The sequence below is a fragment of the Chionomys nivalis genome, chromosome 19 (genome assembly GCF_950005125.1).
Source record: "Chionomys nivalis chromosome 19, mChiNiv1.1, whole genome shotgun sequence".
NCBI classification, from domain to species: Eukaryota; Metazoa; Chordata; class Mammalia; order Rodentia; family Cricetidae; genus Chionomys; species Chionomys nivalis.
This window is the reverse complement of record NC_080104.1, coordinates 11,374,053-11,392,088: the sequence shown is the minus strand read 5'-3', so window position 1 is coordinate 11,392,088 and position 18,036 is coordinate 11,374,053. Positions and strand designations below refer to the sequence as shown.

The following is an 18,036-nucleotide window of genomic DNA, read 5'->3' as shown; positions in this document are numbered from 1 at the left end:
AACTGCCTTTAACTCCAGCTCGAGGGAATCTGATATCCTCTTCTAGACTCTGTAGGTACCTGCACGCGTGCGCACACGCACGCGCGCGCGCGTGCACACACACACACATATGCGTGATGCACGCATGCACACACATACACATAATTTAAAATTCTTTAAACAGACCGGGAAAGATCGGCTAGAGACATGGTTGGTGGTTAAGAGTACTTCCAGAGAAACTGAATTAGATTCCAGAACCCACATCAGTTGGTTCACAAAGGCCTGTACTCCAGCTCCAGAGGATCTGACGCCCTCCTCTGGATCCCAAGAGCACCTGCACATAGGTGGCATACACTCACATGAACACATTTTAAACAAAAATTTTGAAAACAAATGAAAATGAGGTGATGGGATCCGGAGATGTGTACAGTCAACAGGATTTGGTGAGTCACTGGATGGGGGGGGCGATGGTATAAGAGAAAGGATGAGTTTCCAAGTGATGAAAGACGGCCAGAGGAATCATAATGGTGTCCTAATGACAGAGGCAGACAGAGTGTGATAAATACTGAATAGTAACACCTTCATTTTGCAATTAGGAGGTGTCTGGTGATCTTTGCCTGAGAAGTTTATAGTGGTTTGAGGAGTGAGCATGAGGGAAGGACAGCAAGTGGGATCCTGGCTCTCATACACAAACGGCTTTTAGCTTTACCACTAACAGTGAGTTCAAGGCAACACACAGTGACCTGCCTTTCTACTATTATCTTCATGGGAAGCATCCTAGGACAGAAAGATGATTATTTGTATCTGGAGTGTAACTGAAGCAGGGCAACAAATCTCCTTGCCCATACCCAAAGCCTCAAGATGCACTGTAGTCCTGAGGCATAGAGCTTACCTGTAACTATGTATCCTCTTAAACCTACAGTCCTTGCTTTCTCTAGGAAGCAAGGGACAGAGACATACAGTTAGGCTGAAAATGAAATTTTCCATCTGTGTGAATCCCAGTCCCCAGCGTCTTTTTATAGTTCTTGCTACAGGGTCTTACTGTGCATCTCAGGCTGGCCTTGAACTTGAATTCTCTTTCTTCAGCCTCCAAAGTGCTGAGTTTACCAATGAGCAGCACCATGTGCAGTCTTTAGTAATGAGGCGAGCAGGCCTGCTCTCCGTCCTGCCCAGCTCCCAGCCACCGGCTAGCTTATGCCCCAAAATAACAACACACAAATTGTATTCATTTAAACACTACCTGGTCCATTAGTTTCAGCCTCTTATTGACTAATTCTCACATCTTGCTTAACCCATTCTAATAATCTGTGTAGCACCACGAAGTGGTGGCTTACCGGGAAAGATTCAGCATGTCTGACCTGGTGGCTGGCTCCATTGCGTCTCTGACCCAGAGAGGAGAGGCATGGTGATTGTCTCACTTCCCTCTTCCTCCCAGCATTCTGTTCTGTCTACACCACCCACCTAAGGGCTGGTCTATCAAATGGCCAAGGCAGTTTCTTTATTAACCAATGAAATCAACACAAAACAGAAGATCCTTCCACATCAGCAGTCCTAATACCCTTTTTTATGCTGTTTTGTGATTTAAAATGAGGGACTGGGATTGCAGCTCAGTGGTATAGTGCTTGCCAAACATGTGTGAGGCCCTGGGTTTAAGCCCCATGTGTGGGTAAGCAACAATTTACCAGGCATGATGGTGCACAGCTATGAGTCTCCTACTCAAGAGGCTGAGGAGGGATTTCCATGAGTTCAAGGCCATCCAGGGATATATGGTAAAACCCTGTCTCCTGTCTCAAAACGTAAGGAAAAGGCTGGGCATGGTGGAACACGCTTTTTTTTTTTTTTTTTTTTTTTTTTTTGGTGGTTTTTTCCAAGACAGGGTTTCTTTGTAGCTTTGGAGCCTGTCCTGGAACTAGCTCTTGTAGACCAGGCTGCCCTAAAACTCATAGAGACCCGCTTGCCTCTTCCTCCCTAGTGCTGGGATTAAAGGCCTGCGCCACCACTGCCTGGTGAAACACGCCTTTAATCCCAGCACTCAGGAGGCAGAGGTAGGCGGGTCTCTGTGATCGAAGCCAGCCTGGTCTACAGATTGAGTTCTAGGGCAGCCAGGGCTGTTACAGAGAGAAACCCTGTCGCTAAAAACTGAAAGAAAAACAATTCAGAGAAATCCAGGCATGGTAGAGCATAATTCCAGTCCTTGAGAGGTAGATGAGGAAGGATCATACATAGTGAGCCAAACACCAGCCCTCAGGAATGGAGAAAGAAGAGCTGTGAAGCAGAGGAGCTCCAACTCCTCTCTACCTCGCTGAGTCAGGGTGTTAGAGACGGGTTCCAAACTAGTTTGTATTATGCTAAGTAAACCTTGCTTATTACAGTCTGGGAAAAAAAGAAAAAAGATAAGGAAGTCATTTTCATCATTAGTGCTTGTGGCAAAAGCATGAGAACTGAGAACCTGAGTTCAGTATTCAAGAGGCCACCCCAGCATCCACTTAAAAACCCTGGGATTTGGTGTCACCCATTAGTAATCCCTGCAATGACAGGGTAGAGACAAAAGGATTCCTCTGGTTTGCTGGTCAGCCAGGCAAGCGAAATCAGTTAGCTCTAGGTACAGTGAGAAACCGTGTCTCAAAAAAAAAAAAAATTGTAGAAAGCAATTTCAGAAGACACTTGTGTTCCATAACAGTTTCCTCCCAATGCCAGGAGGTGGTGGCACACGCCTTTAATCCCAGCACTCAGGAGGCAGAGGCAGGCGGATCTCTGGGAGTTTGAGGCCAGCCTGGTCTACAAGAGCTAGTTCCATGACAGGCTCCAAAGCAACACAGAGAAACCCTGTCTCGAAAAATCAAAAACAAAACAAAGCAAAAACAGTTTCCTCCCCAAATAAAACATCCCATCCTGACCCGGCAGTGGTGCCCCATGTCTCTGATCCCAGCACTTGGGAGGCAAAGGCAGGTGGATCTCTGTGAGCTCAAGGGCAACCTGGTCTACAGAGCAAGGTCCAGCCAGTCAGAGTTACACGGAAAAACCGTCTCAAAAACAAAACAAAACAAAATTTTCATCCTGTAGAAAGCTCTGTAAACAGGAAGGTAAACAACTCAAAACAGCTTCAGGAAGTCCCTGAAACTGATCAGATTCACTAGGCCCCTCCCTGCCAGAGTAAGGCACAAAATCTGGGCGACCCTCTCAGAACTGAAGCCAAGTTGCAAAGACGACTCTCAGACCTGATCAACTGCGTGGAAAAGAATCACAAACCAGCCAAGCAGACTCGAAAAGGTTAGGACCAACTGAGGCATCCGGAAAGGACACACACACACACACACACAAAACTGTTGAGCTGCTTGCATGCTGTGCAGTGTGCTCCAGGTTCCCAGTTCTTGAGTGAGCTTTGGTGACGCAGCTGTCTTTAGGTCATTTCCGCTCATGTAAGTAACCCCTCACTTACACTCCCGTAAGCGACTGCAGTAAAGCTCGTTAGTTCACCAAGCTGGCGTTTGTTGGTGTCTGTGCCTTGGTCTGTCGTGGGATCCCTATATGGCATGAGAAGACGTGTGTTGTGTCTCCCCAGGAAAAGTTTTGTCACACAGCCTGATCTTAACACCTGGCCTCCACATGAATGTTCACATATGTGCATATGTAAGATTACACATGAACACATGCACATACAAAAAAGAGAGTAGACAATTCCATTTGAGACAAGTTCTCATGTATCCTAGGCTGGCTCAAATTCACCCTGTAGCTGTTACCGCTACCTATCAAATGCTAGGAAGACAGGAGTATACTGTCAATCCTAGTTCCAAACCTAGGAAGACAGGACTGTACAGTCAGACCCGGTTCCAAATCTAGGAAGACAGGAGTGTACCGTCAGACCCGGTTCCAAATCTAGGAAGACAGGAGTGTACCGTCAGACCCGGTTCCAAGCCCAAGGCCTCACCAATGCCAAATAAGCACTCCACTGACTGAGTTACATCCCCAGTCCAATTTCGATTTATGAACTAAGGTATTTCCAGGAACTATAATTAGAAATCTAAGTATTTTGTCATCTTTCTGGGGATAAAGACATCTTAATACATGTAATTCTAATACTCAGCCTTCAGATGTCTGACATTCCGATTTTTCAAGAATGTATGCTGTATAAAACAGAATACTATCTCAAGAAGCTCAACTGTAAAGAAAGGGAGAGAATCCGACAGTAGCTGGAAGACAAGACAAGATTCAGAAAAAGGAAACAGCCACCATCCAAAAGATTGATTAAATGCATTTGTTTGTTTTTTCAAGACAGGGTTTCTCTGTGTAACAGTCCTAGCTATCCTGGAACTGGCTTTGTAGACCAGGCTGGCCTCAAACTCACAGAGATCCACTTGCCTCTGCTTCCCAAGTGCTGGGATTAAAGCGTGTGTCGCCCGGCTTGTGACTGTTAATTAGAAATGTGACCTATCAGTGACTGTAATGGAGCAGAGGTTTGAAGACAGAGATGGAATCTAAGTACAGTACAGCTGTTGGCTCAGGTCCCACCACAGAAGCCTCCAACCCTTTCCTTTTGCCTTCCCTCCTCTGCGGAAGAAACAGAGTGGGTCTCCCAGGGTTAGTAGGACAGAGAGCAGCGGGTTGGAGGGCAAGGGTGAACTGCTCAATCTTAAAGTTTGGTGGGAGCAGGACAGTGAACATGAAAGACCCACGCCGCTGGAACGTTGGGGGCTCTGTGTCGGCTGTGTGGGGACAGATGTGGCAGCACCAAACGAGACTACACAAATCACATGCAGTACTTCAGTCAGCAGCCACTACATAACTGCATACGTAGAAGTACAAGCATGTTTGGGACAGTTTTATAGTCCGGCCACTCCCTCTTCCAACGTTCCCCGCAACCCTCAGCCTCAGCGCCTACAGCTGAGTGGGACAAATTAAGATTTCCTCAGGAAAAAAAAAAAAAAAACAAAACAACGGGACTCCTTCCACTTTTCACACCAATTACTCTTTTTTAATTTTATTTATTTATTTATTTATTTATTTATTTATTTATTTATTTATTATGTATACAATATTCTGTCTGTGTGTATGCCTGAAAGCCAGAAGAGGGCACCAGACCTCATTACAGATGGTTGTGAGCCACCATGTGGTTGCTGGGAATTGAACTCAAGACCTTTGGAAGAGTAGGCAATGCTCTTACCCTCTGAGCCATCTCTCCAGTCCCACCATCTCTCCAGCCCCACCAATTACTCTTGATCAGTAAAATACTGAGTGCGGGTTACAGGGCATGCTAAGTGAGAGGGTGTTATCTCCCCTACCGAAAAGCAAAAGCAAATTCTCAATGCAGACTCAAAGGACGCATGCGTCGGCGATTACGGAGGCGGCGGTCGAACCAGCCGGCTCACAGTCCACCTTCTCAGCGGCCGACTGTCACCGACGCCCCGCCCACTTTCCTACCGGAAGCGGAAACGCCTCTCGCGCCCGGGAGTTTTCCGGTGGCCAGTTCCGGAAGTGGAGGCGCTCACTTCTCAGTGGCCATGGCGCTAGCTGTCTTACGCGTCCTGGATCCCTTCCCGACTGAGACGCCACCGTTGTCGGTGCTGTTGCCGCCCGGGGGCCCGTGGTCTGCGACAGGGCTGGGCCTGGTGCTGGCGTTGCGGCCGGCGAGCGAAAGTCCTGCGGGGCCCGCGCTGCTCGTTGCGGCCCTGGAAGCTCCGGGCCCCCAGAACGAGCAGCGCGGGCCCGGGCCTCCGCAGCTGCTGGTGAGCCGCGCATTGCTGCGGCTTCTGGCGCTAGGCCCCGGGGCGCGAGTACGAGCGCGGCCTGTGCGGCGGCCTCCGGCGCTAGGCTGGGCGCTGCTCGGCACGTCTCCCGGGCCTGGGCTTGGGCCTCGGGTCGGACCGCTGCTGGTGCGCCGCGGGGAGATCCTGCCCGTGCCCGGTTCGCGAGTGCTGGAGACGCGGCCGGCCTTGCAAGGGCTGCTGGGCCCAGGGACGCGGCTGGCAGTAACTGAGCTCCGCGGGCGGGCCAAACTGGGCCCTGAGAGCAGTGACCACAGCCATCCCCCACCCCCGCCCGTGGTATCCTCCTTTGCCGTTTCCCACGCGGTCCGGCAACTTAAAGGAGTTTTGGGAGGGACTGAAGACGCACTGGGTGTGAGCCGAAGCTGTCTCCGGGGTCTCGGGCTCTTCCAGGGCGAGTGGGTATGGGTGGCCCGGGTCGGAGAGATACCAGACTCTTCCCAGTCGCACTTGGCTAAAGTACAGGTCGTAGAACCTCGCTGGGACCTGTCCGAGAGACTGGGACCCAGCTCTGGGCAGCTGGGAGAGCCACTTGCTGACCGACTGGTGTTTGTGCCGCCTACTCTGGCTTTTAATCTCGGCTGTGACCCCCTGGAAGTGGGAGAGCTCAGAATTCAGGTCAGGAGTGCTTCCTTTTCCTCTGCTCCCTTACCTGCCTTAACTGATGTGGAAGGCTAGCTGTAGAATTTAGGTCCCCTGTGCCTTAGTCCTAGACTTTGCAATACGGTCTCTTGGCCTTGTTTACACATTCTGTATTATCATACTGTGTCTCCCCAGCGTAGTGGTTCATAGGAAGAGCTGTCGTGTGGTTAGGTGAAAGGTGAGGTTCACTGCCAAGTACCAGATGTGCATATGCTTGCTTACGCTAATCGGTAACAGGGTTGCTACATTCGCCTTATGCTTTTCCTTGACTTCCTGTTCTGTCTGATAAAATTTTACCTAGAAAGGAAAACCTAAATCCTTTTATGATCTCGGTGCCATAACTTTAACATCATTTCTTTCCCCCTCTAGCCGTTTGAGTCTTTGTTAGGATATTTATCTTATGCTTTTTATGATTACATAGTCCGTCTAGTCCTCAATCACATTGTAAATTCCTTGAAAGGGCTCTTTGTTATCTTTGGTATCTGGTATTTACTATCTTATTAAATATATTTAAGAGATCTTGAAGTGTTTTGGTTTCTGCCTTTACTTTTAAAAATACAGTTGTGCTTGGGAGTGGGGCACAATACAGTTTAGTTTCTAAGCATAAGTATACTTGAAATTAGTTAACTAGCTAAAACAACACCAGTTCCTGAGTTGGTTTAACCCCTCTCAGGTGCCCAGTGGTTATGTAGAAACAGCACACGTCCGTCAGTGTAGAAACTTGGGAGTTGATACTGTGAGATGGGGCTAGGGTGTGGCTCAGTGAAAGAGCACTTGTGTAGCCCCTGAGGCGCTCTGGATCCATTCCTAACACACCAACAAGTCCCCTGAGAAGTCCCTCTGTGAGTGAGTGGCTGTGGGTTCCTTCTGACTGAAGAAACAGCCTTTTAGCTCGGTAAGGCTGTATCTAAAGCTGGCTGTGGTTCCTCATATCCATAGTCCGAAAACTGAGAAGCTGAGGCAGGAAAATCGCTGAGTTGATGGTCAGCCTGAGCTGTGGAAAGAGACAACAAAACCATATCCTTTTCTCATGGCCAGAATTCAGTATCTCCTCAAAGAACGCTTAGTACCAATTCCAGCAGCTTCCTAGTGGCATTCACAGAGCTTGTTGGGGCAGGGCATGGTGATGCTTGCCTGTAATCCCGACACTTGGGAGGGAGAGGCAGGAAGACTAAATTCAAGAGCTCTCCCACCAACATAGGCACCATAGGCTCCTTGGAACCCTGTCTCAAAAACAAACAGGATTCACAGAAATGCATTTCTTTGCCCCTCACTGGCTTTGGGCTAAGTGACATTTTTCAAAGAAAGGCCCAGAAAGTCTCTCTTTACAGATAACTTTTTGGAACCAGAATCACAAAGAGTAAACATGGCTTCTTAGTAGACATTAGAAGGAGAACTTTTGGTTTTCTAAGGACAACAGAGATATGCAGTTTGGCGACATCTGGATGCTAGGCTTGATATTGTAAACACAAAAGGCAGATGTAGACACTGGCTGCTAAGGGTGAAACCTTGGAGGTTGTAAAGTGGTAATTGTCTCCATTAGAGATACTCGGAAGGCTCCAACAGCCCTGAAGACAGAGGAAGCTGTTCACTGCTGGCTGAGCCTCCGTTTGCTAGAGAGTTACACATTGAAATTGTGTCCTCACCTCACTACAGCGCTAGTGGGAACTATGACCGCGTTCTTTACCGGCACTTTCGCACACCCAGGTTAGCCTCTTCTCACCTTGTCCTTCTCCTCCCATCCTGTTCCTCAGGTCCAGGTACCCCAGGGCTACTGGCTTTATAGCCAGCCACTACTGTGTCAGAGAGCCTTGGAATGGCCATGAGCTGGCTTGAACACTCTAAGAAAATAGGACTGTTTGGTCAAGAACACTCCAAAAGAGCCAGGCGCACTCTCCATCTCTAGTCTCTGACCCCAACTCAATTTAAGTCTTAATTGTTTCCAGGATAACTGGAAGCTTTGGTCTTACTGGGAATAGGCCCAGGTGTGTCGGGTACGGTCTTGACAGCCGCCGTGAGCTGACTGAGGCCACTGATGTGTTGTTGCAGGGTGGTCCAGGAAGGGGATGTTCTGTGTGTACCAACAGCTGGGCAAGTGGAGACTCTGGAAGGACGCCTGGAGAAACTGCCCAGGTACGCACCTGCCTCCTCATCTGTAGTCAAGAGTCGTAAGCCAAGTGCAGCCAGCGCGTAGTCTCCGCCCAATCTGTATGGAATACAGTTTTTGTGCTAAGGGATGTTTGTTCCTGCTGGAGAGAGGGAAAAAACTCCTTCTGGTTCCCAAGTGGACATGACCAAAAACAGGTTAAGAATCACTGCCTAGGGCTGGGGTGTAAGTAGTGGAGAAGTACTTGCCTAGCATGGGGGGGGGTATGTTTGATTCCTAGCACGCGTGCACACACAATGAACAACACTTTAGTGGAGCTGCATTAAGTGTGGAGTACTTGCCTGGCTTGACTGGAGGATCGGGGTTCAATCCCCAGCACATACAAGTTGGCGATGGTGGTGCACATCTGTGCTTGTAACACTTGGAAGATGGAGGTAGGAAGGTCATGAGTTCAAGGCCAGCCAGGGTCTCATGAAACTCTTCATGGGGAAAAGAATAGAGAGGACTATGGCTTTCTATAAAGGAAGAAAATGTGATTGTACCACAGGCCGTAGTCCTCTATCTTTTCTAGACTTGTTTCCCATTTCCTGTAGTGTTTTTTCCCCTTATGTTTATCATGTGGTGTGTGTGTGTCAGAGTCTGAGCACATGCGTGTGCACTCATGGTTTCATGCACATGGGTGCCACAGTGCATGCATGGAGGTCAGAGGACTACTCTCAGGAGAAGGAGCTCACCTCCGACCTTACAGGTTTTGGGAAGAGAACTTAGGTTATCAGGTTTGGGAGCCAGTGCCTTTATTTGCTGACCTATCTTGCTACCCTTCCCTGCTTTTTGTTGTTTTTAGGTTTATTTAAAAGACTTATTAAGGGCCGGGCGGTGGTGGCGCATGCCTTTAATCCCAGCACTTGGGAGGCAGAGGCAGGCGGATCTCTGTGAGTTCGAGACCAGCCTGGTCTACTAGAGCTAGTTCCAGGACAGGCTCCAAAACCACAGAGAAACCCTGTTTCGAAAAACAAAAAAATAAATAAATAAAATAAAAGACTTATTAAGGCAAAGAAAACCCTCGAGAGTGCCAGAGACTCTAAGGGAGGACGACTCCCCTCGTGTTTTCATTGGGAGCACGGATGATGGATAGGCTAGCCCGACTTTTAACAACAATCATTCACAACTTTTAGGTTTTCTACCTCATGCTGTGTCCTATGCCAAGAGATAGACACCCTGCCTGCCAGGAAAGCCTGGCTCGTCTTTGTCAGCATTCAGAGCTTGATTCTTGGTGCCTGGTGTGCCCTATGATAGTAACCCTAGTCCACATCAGGTGCCTGGCATCTAGGCTGCTGCTTAGCAGTCTCTCCTGCCTCTGGCTCTCTTGTCTAACAAATGCCTAACAGTCAGTGCTCTGTGTGTGGTGTTGCGGTGGTTGTTAGTGGTAATGATGAGACAGGGTTTATCTGTGTAGCTTTGACTGTCTTGGAACCTGCTCTGTAGGCCAGGCTGGCCTTGAACTCACAGTGGTGGTGTATTTTTGAGTCAAGGCCTTACTCTGTAGCTCAGAGTAGCCTCAGACTTACTATGCAACCCAGAATGACCTTGAACTTGTAGTAGTTCTCCAGACCCCAATCCTGAGTACTAGGATTACCATGCCTGACTTAGCTGTTTTGTTTTGAGACAGGATCTCACTGTGTATCTCTGGCTGGCCTGGAACTCACAGATACTGCCCACCTCTACCTCCCAAATTCTGGGATTAAAGGCATGTACCATCATGCCCAACTTGACTTGGATTTTTTTTTTTTTTTTTTTTTTTGGCTTTGATTATTTTTTGAGAAAGGGTTTCATGTAGCCCAGGCTAATCTTAGAATCAACATGTGAATGATGGCCTTGAACTTCTGATCTTCCTGCTTCTGCCTCCTGACTCCCGAGGTTTATAGATGTGCACACGCAGTTTCTGTGGTGGTTTCAAACAGAGCCAGGGCTTCGTGCTAGCTGCTAGCCACACTCAGCCTCTTCCCAGTTAGTGACTCGAATTCCTCTGATTCACAGTAACACTGGTTAGGCTAGGCAAGCATTCCACCAACTAAACTCGCAGCCCTGACTTAGTTTCTGTAGAACTGAAGCCCACCTACACTTCATACTGTCAAAGGAAGCAGGGGGTGGGATATCCCGAGACACACCAAGAGATCATCCTCTGGACTGCCACTGACCCAGCTCCAGAAACCTGCCTGGCTTCTGGGTGCTGAGCACAGAGCTCTTCATGAGCAGAGCTCAGGGAAAGAAAGGTTGGGACAGTAAGCAGGTGAGGTCAAGGACACCGTGAGGGAAACCCAGGGAACTCCTTGGATTCCCTAGAAAGGAACCCCGTCATTGATGGGCCTTCTTCAGCTTTCCTGTGCTGTGCTTCAACCAGAGCTACCTGGGAGTTAGCAGTTCCACTGCCCCCCAAGCCCCTGCTCCCTGGTGTTTCGGGACACAACCCAGTGTTCCCTCAGAGATGCTCTGGTAGTCTAGATCCCTGAAGTGGAGCACCACCCTCCGCTGAGAAAGGTGGTCCCTTCCGAGCGCCCCCCAATACCATCCCCCATTACTTCCCTGTGCACTGCTTCCAGGATGCACTGACGAGATTTCTGGTGTGACAGAGGTGTGAGGCTGAACACTCAGCTATAGAAGGCATGGTTTTCTGAACTAGAACTCTGCTCAGACACTGAACTTCCACCTGCATGCACCAAGCTCTAGGTTGGATACACAGCAAATACTTTCCCTCATGTTTTTGTTTTGAACACAGCTTCTGCCAACCATAACGCTTAGAAAAAATGTATTTGTATTGGGTATGTGTTTGTGAGTATGGGTGTGGAGGTGCGCGTGTGTGGAGGTGCGCGTGTGTGGAGGCCCCGAGGTCAGCATCAAGTGTCTTCAATTCCTCTCCATCTTATATTTTGAGACAGAGTCTCACTGTACTGGGAACTCCATTTAGGCTGGTCTGGTCAGTCTAACCAGCTTGCCCTGGAGTCCCTGTCTCCTTGTCCTATGCTTGCTGGGGTTATGGGCAGGTGGCTGTACCCATCCATCTCTTATGTGTTCTGGGACTCTGGACTCTGGCCGTCATGCTGGCTTTGGTAGTCCTTCACCAGCTGAGCCATCTCCCTTTATAACACACCTCTGCTTTAAAGCACTCCCACTCCCCTTTGCTGCCAGGGTGGGCAACCTGGCAACGATAGGACATTTTGAGTAAAGGGGTTTTCATCCTGAAGGGTCTCAGAGAGGCCTAGAGTATAATTGTTCCTGGTGTCTCACTGCCTAAGAAGTAAAGGGGGGAGTATTTAATCATGTCTCTGTCTGGGAGACTGAGTTACTAGCTGCTCTCTGCACTTCCCTCTTCCCCGTTAGTAGCATAAGTACCTCTGATTCCCAGTGACCCTGGGTGTGGCTGCTTAGCCCTGGTTATGCCTTCGGAATGCATAAAGTATGGGTGCCCAACACATGCAGACCCACCGGACTGGAATCAGGATGAGCCTGTGCTCCATGGTCTTGTTCTTTCAGTGGATGAAGTAATAGTTTTAACTGCATTTATTTATTTATAAAACGTGTGTTTGGGAGCTTATGGAGGTCAGAGGACAACTTGTAGGAGTCAGTTTTCTCTTGCCATGGATGTGCCGAAGTGAACTAGGTCAGGCTTGGTCGTAAGTGCCTTGGTTTGCCAAGCCACCTGGGAGAGAGACAGAGAGTTGTGATTCGGAAATAGGAAGACCTGAACTATGCGTTTTGGGAGTGGAGGAGTTTGAGAAAGGGTCTCTCTATGTAGCCTTAGCTGTCCTGGAACTTGCTGTGTAAACCAGGCTGGCCTCGGACTCACAGAGATCCACCTGCCTCTACCCCCAGAGTGCTGAAATTAAGGGCGTATGCCATCACTTGAGGCCTTTCTTACTCTTTTAAAGTGTACAATTCAGCTTATCATAGTGGCACGTACCCATCATTCTACCTACTTAAAGAGACTGAGACAGAGAGTCACTTGAGATTATGAATTTGAGGCCATTCTAGAAAACACAGAAAGATCTCTTTCAAAACAAATGTATAACTCGATGGTTCTTGTTGTAGTTACAAAATTGTGCAAACAATTCTAATTCTTGGACTATGGTAACCACACAAACTGCCCACTGGTCATCATTCCGTTTCTTTCCCTGTCCCCAGATCTGGTGGTCCCCAGCCTGTCAAAGGGACTCAGATTACACGAACATTATTCGCTTCTACAGCTTCACAGGTGATTCCAGAGTAGAGACTCACTCGTCTCATATAGCGCAGCCTGCCTGTCTCAGGACTAGAGTTAGATGGCACCATTAAGGAATCTAACTTCAGTTAGCGTTTGTTGAATTATTGAATCAAAACCAGGGATACTTCTGTCTGAGATCCAGACCCTGGCACAGAGGTATAGGAGAGAGACTGTTCCGAAGCCAGGGAACGTGGCCGTAGGTTGCAGTGCTTAGTGATGGTGGCTTCACCTTTCGGAGTGGGCGGCTAGGACATGTCTGGAGCTGATGGCTGTAATACGGTGCAGACAGGTAAACACAGCTGCCCTCAGATGTGTTATGGTCCAGTCAGAGAGAGAGGACCATCTGCTTTCCTCCTCCTCTAGCCCCCACCAGTCAGCCTCAGGGTACTTCCTGTGCTGCTCCTCAGTCAGTCCTTTAAGAGAAAGCCACTTGCTCTTGCAGAGAGGCAGATGTGGACTCGAGGTCTTGGTTCCTTGGCCCTCTTTCTTACAGGTGGCCAGAGGTGTTTTTTAAAGTGAAGAAAACAGTTGGGGAAGCCCCAGATGGACCAGCCAGTGCCTTCCTGGCGGATACCACCCACACCTCTTTATACATGGTAAGGCATCGGGTGGGAGAGGCCTGGCCAAGGGGGAGGAGCACTGCAGCACCATGGGCTTCTACCTTTCGCAGGCAGGTTCTACCCTGAGTCGTGTTCCACTGCTGCCTTCGGGAAGGTCCACTCCCTGGGACAGCTTGTCTCCTCCAGGCCTAGAAGCCCTGGTGAAGGAGCTTTGTACTGTCCTGAAGCCTCGCCTGCAGCCTGGGTGAGTGAGGTGTAAACCCAGGCTGTGAGAAGGGCCTGCTCAGAGAGCATCCCTGTGGGGCAGCATCCGGGGAAATAACTCCCAATAGATAACCATGGGGTTGGGGGCCACAGCCAGGACACCCAATCCAAGCCACCAGCAGACTCCCAGGTGGCTCTCTCAGAGTCTGCTTTTCTGCTTGGGGAGCTCATGATCCATCCTGGCCTTTACCAATCTGTCCCCAAAGAACACCCTGTTCTATTCTAGTGACCCAAGTCTAAACTCCAAGTCTTCCCTGTGCTCTGCAGACCAGAGCTATCGAGCTGCATGTCACCGAAGGCACAGTGTCTGTGTCCGCAAAGTGCACTCGGTGCTTCTGCATGAGGACCAGAGATGACTTCAGAGTGGAGACAACCTTAAAGGGGGTTAGGGAGGCACACGGAAGAACAGTACTTTTGAAGTCCAAGGGTCTCTGTGTCGCTGGGGTCTTAACATTTGGCAGAAAGTGGGGGACAGTGTATATTCCTTACTTGCAGAGGAACCTTGCTCACAGGAGCCAGCTGTGTGCTTCTTCGGGGCCCCCCAGGCAGTGGAAAGACCACAGCAGTCACGGCTGCATGTAATCGCCTTGGGCTCCATTTACTGAAGGTGAGGGCCTCTGGAGAAAACCCTAACCACTTTCCCTCAGCCCAGACTCTCTCTCTCTCTCTCTCTCTCTCTCTCTCTCTTTCTGTATTCCCTCATACCATCTAGCAGTCCTACCCCATGAGCCCAGTAGTCTGGGCTCGCATATCACCCATGATGCTCAGCTACTCAGAGGGCCTCTCCAGGCTACCCATCCCAAGATGGAAGGATAGGGTGAACAAAAGCAAGAGCTGGCTAGTGCCCCTCCTTCTCCCATCCCTGCTCTCCACAGAAGAGATGGTCTGCTTCTGACTCCCCACCTCTCTGCCCTGGTCATGCCTCCCCCTTCTCACAGACCCATCTGGTGTCTTCCACAGGTGCCCTGCTGCAGCCTCTGTGCAGACAGTAGTGGGGCTGTGGAGACAAAGCTGCAGGCTGCCTTCTCCCGGGCCCGCCGCTGCAGGCCTGCCGTCCTGTTGCTGACAGCCGTGGACCTTCTGGGCCGGGACCGTGACGGGCTGGACGAGGATGCCCGCGTGGTGGCCACACTGCGTCACCTCCTCCTTGATGAGGACCCTCCCAACAGGTATTTATAGAGGGGTGACAAAGGGGGAGCCCCTTCTAAGTCTTTTCAGCCCTTTATCCCTCATTTCCTCACCCCTGTGGGCTTCTCAAATCTCACCTGCCTGTCCCGAGGCTGAATTCTTGGAGTCTCCAGAGGTAGGAGGTGCAGTTTTGCATTTTGGAGGAAACACTAGGTTGAAGCCCTTGTCCTCAGTGAGTTCCCCCTGTGACGCACAGATCCCCCTTCGTGGTGTCCTCACAGCTTGTACTGGGACTTTGGATGGCACTTATCTCCACCGATCCTGACCCCAACCATCCCATCCCTCGAGCTGCCAGCCATGTTCTCACGCCATGTGCCTCTTCCTCTGCAGTTGTCCTCCTCTGATGGTGGTGGCCACCACAAGCCGTGCACAGGACCTGCCCACGGATGTGCACACAGCATTTCCCCATGAGCTGGAGGTGCCAGTGCTGTCCGAGGAGCAGCGGCTCAGTGTCCTGCAGACCCTCACTGGCCACCTTCCCTTGGGCCAGGAGGTGAACCTGCTGCAGCTGGCGCGGCGCTGTGCGGTGAGTGTCTCCTCAGGTGCCTTGACTCTGGGAGATCATAGTTTCATTGTCACACGTAGAACTTTGGTCCTGCGTGAGGTGGTGTCCTGTGAGACAGGAAACTACCAAAACCTCTGCTCAGCTGGAGTCCAGACCCCACGGGCTCTGCCTGCTGCGCCATGCCCATGTGTCCTTTTGTATAATTCCCTAGGGCTTTGTGGTAGGGGACCTCTATGCCCTTCTGACCCACACCAGCCGGGTAGCCTGCGCCAGGATCAGAGCCTCAGGGTAAGAGGAACTCACCACAGGGGAGGGTGACTGGCAAGGTGGGGAGAAGGCAATGGAACCTGCAGAGAGCTGGTCTTGTCTCATCCTCTTGTTCTGTTTTGTGACACTCTTAATCCATAGCCCCGCTGGCCTGGTCCTTTTTATTTGTTTTGTTTTGTTTTTAAGACAGGTTCTCCACCTTGGCCTCCCTGGAACTCACTGTGCTGTCTTCCAGGAGTAAGCCCAACCCCATGTTTCTCTTTGTAGTTTGGCAGGTGGCCTGAGTGAGGAGGATGAGGGGGAGCTGTGTGCCGCTGGTTTTCCCCTGCGTGCTGAGGACTTTGGGCAGGCCTTAGACCAACTGCAAACTGCTCACTCCCAAGCTGTGGGCGCACCCACGGTAAGAGCCAGGTCCTTAAGGTGAGGTGGGCGCTGCCTTCCTGCACACTCCCTGGACTCCTCTGTCTCCTAGATCCCTTCGGTGTCCTGGCACGATGTGGGTGGGCTGCAGGATGTGAAGAAGGAGATCCTGGAAACCATCCAGCTCCCTCTGGAACACCCTGAGCTGTTAAGCCTGGGCCTGAGGCGATCGGGCCTTCTGCTGCATGGGCCTCCGGGCACAGGCAAGACCCTCCTGGCCAAGGCAGTGGCCACAGAGTGCAGCCTCACCTTCCTCAGGTGGGCAGGGCTTGGGGAAATGTGGGGGTTGGGCTGCAGCAGGCTTGGGGGGCAGGGAGGAGAGGACAGCTGTATGCACTGCACACGTCTGGTTGTCTCATTCACCCATTCTGTTGCTCAGTGTGAAGGGACCAGAGCTCATCAACATGTATGTGGGCCAAAGTGAGGAGAATGTGCGGGAAGGTGAGTGAGCAGGGAGAGGAGCCTCGGGTCCTTCTCCACCTTCCTCCCCCAGCTGCTGCTGGGCAGCCCCGCTGGGCAGCTGCCTGAGCTGACCTGTCAGCTCCACCTCCCGTCCTTCTCCCCTGGCTGCAAGCTCCCCAACACCACTCTCCCGGGAGCCTCTTTCTCAGTGTTTGCCAGGGCCAGGGCCGCCGCTCCATGCATCATCTTCTTTGATGAACTGGACTCCTTAGCTCCAAGCCGGGGGCGCAGCGGAGATTCTGGAGGTGTGATGGACAGGTCAGGGGTTCAGAGTGGGAGTGGAGTCTGGGGTCCCGCATGGGAGGGATATGAGATTAGTCCTCAGATTGGGGGTCTGCCCTTCCAATCCAGACAACATAGAGTTGTGGGCGGAGCTCTGCAGAGGGCTGCCTATGTTGAGATGCACATGTGTAGAACTCAGCGAGGACCTTGCTGAAGTAGCCTTCAAAGAGAAGCGCTGGAGGCCGGAAGGCAAACCAGGGACTCTGGCCTTTGCTCCCTCCCTTCAGAGTGGTGTCTCAGCTCTTGGCTGAGCTGGACGGACTTCACAGTACTGGGGACGTGTTTGTGATCGGAGCCACCAACAGACCGGACCTCTTGGATCCCGCCCTTCTGCGGCCTGGCAGGTAGATGTCCCGGCCCTCTCTCCCCAGCCAGACTCGTGTGGGCTTGTTTCTTGACCTCTCTTCTGTATATTCGTCACCTCTCATGGCTGGCAGCCCTGACACTGTTTCTGTCTCTTGGAAGATTCGACAAGCTGGTGTTTGTAGGGGCAAGTGAGGACCGCGCTTCCCAGCTGCGTGTTCTGAGTGCCATCACACGCAAGTACGCTTTGTCAAAGGGCTGGGGCCTTGGGTGGCTAGTGTGCCAGTCAGTGTGGCGTTGGACGGGGGAGGTGACGCCAGCTTTAACATTTCTGGCATATGTGTAACAGGTTCAAGCTGGAGGCCTCTGTGAGCCTGGCGAGTGTGCTTGACTGCTGCCCGCCCCAGCTGACGGGTGCAGACCTCTATGCCCTCTGCTCCGATGCCATGACAGCTGCCCTCAAACGCAGGGTTCGAGACCTAGAGGAAGGTGAGCCCACTTGCCAGCCCCAGCTCCCAAAAGCTAGTGGGAGACAGGCCTGGCCCTGAATTTCAGAGGGACAGCTGAGCAGGAAGGTACCTCCCCGGGGCTCTCCTTCCTAGGCCTTGGTTCTTCAGCTAGGGCTGGCCCTGGCCTTACTCTTCCTTGTCACCCTCAGGGCTAGAGCTGGGGAGTTCAGCACTGCTGCTCACCATGGAGGACCTGTTGCAGGCCGCAGCCAGGCTGCAGCCCTCAGTCAGTGAGCAGGAGCTGCTCCGGTACAAGCGCATCCAGCGCAAGTTTGCGGCCTGCTAGGAGCTGCCTGCCATCTTTGTCTGCATCCTCCCACATGGCTGAAGGTACTGCTGCCATGTCACCTGAAGGCTGCTGTCCTCCAGGAGATCCCTTGTGAGCCATGGTGGGAGGCCCTTGTGTTCAAGAGGGGAGCCAGGCCTGGCAGCCTGGGAGCTTGGCAGCCTGGGGATCTGTGTTGAGGCACCAATTCTGTGACAGAAAATAAAGTCTATACTGCCCCCTGCTGGTGTTGTGAGAGGTTG

At 51.2% G+C, this 18,036-nt stretch overlaps 1 protein-coding gene across 1 annotated transcript; it reads left to right on the top strand.

Moving 5' to 3' along the window:
• The first annotated feature begins 5,445 nt into the window (after positions 1-5,445).
• Positions 5,446-18,009, top strand: Pex6 (peroxisomal biogenesis factor 6). Its single transcript, XM_057751371.1, has 17 exons — positions 5,446-6,359; positions 7,927-8,090; positions 8,433-8,516; positions 13,242-13,344; positions 13,419-13,552; positions 14,068-14,179; positions 14,533-14,741; positions 15,091-15,286; positions 15,477-15,553; positions 15,800-15,932; positions 16,005-16,210; positions 16,332-16,393; positions 16,564-16,672; positions 16,924-17,040; positions 17,162-17,239; positions 17,349-17,488; positions 17,658-18,009. The coding sequence occupies exons 1-17, from the start codon at positions 5,478-5,480 to the stop codon at positions 17,792-17,794; spliced, it is 2,943 nt and encodes a 980-aa protein (XP_057607354.1). The 5' UTR covers positions 5,446-5,477; the 3' UTR covers positions 17,795-18,009.
• The last annotated feature ends 27 nt before the right edge of the window (positions 18,010-18,036 follow it).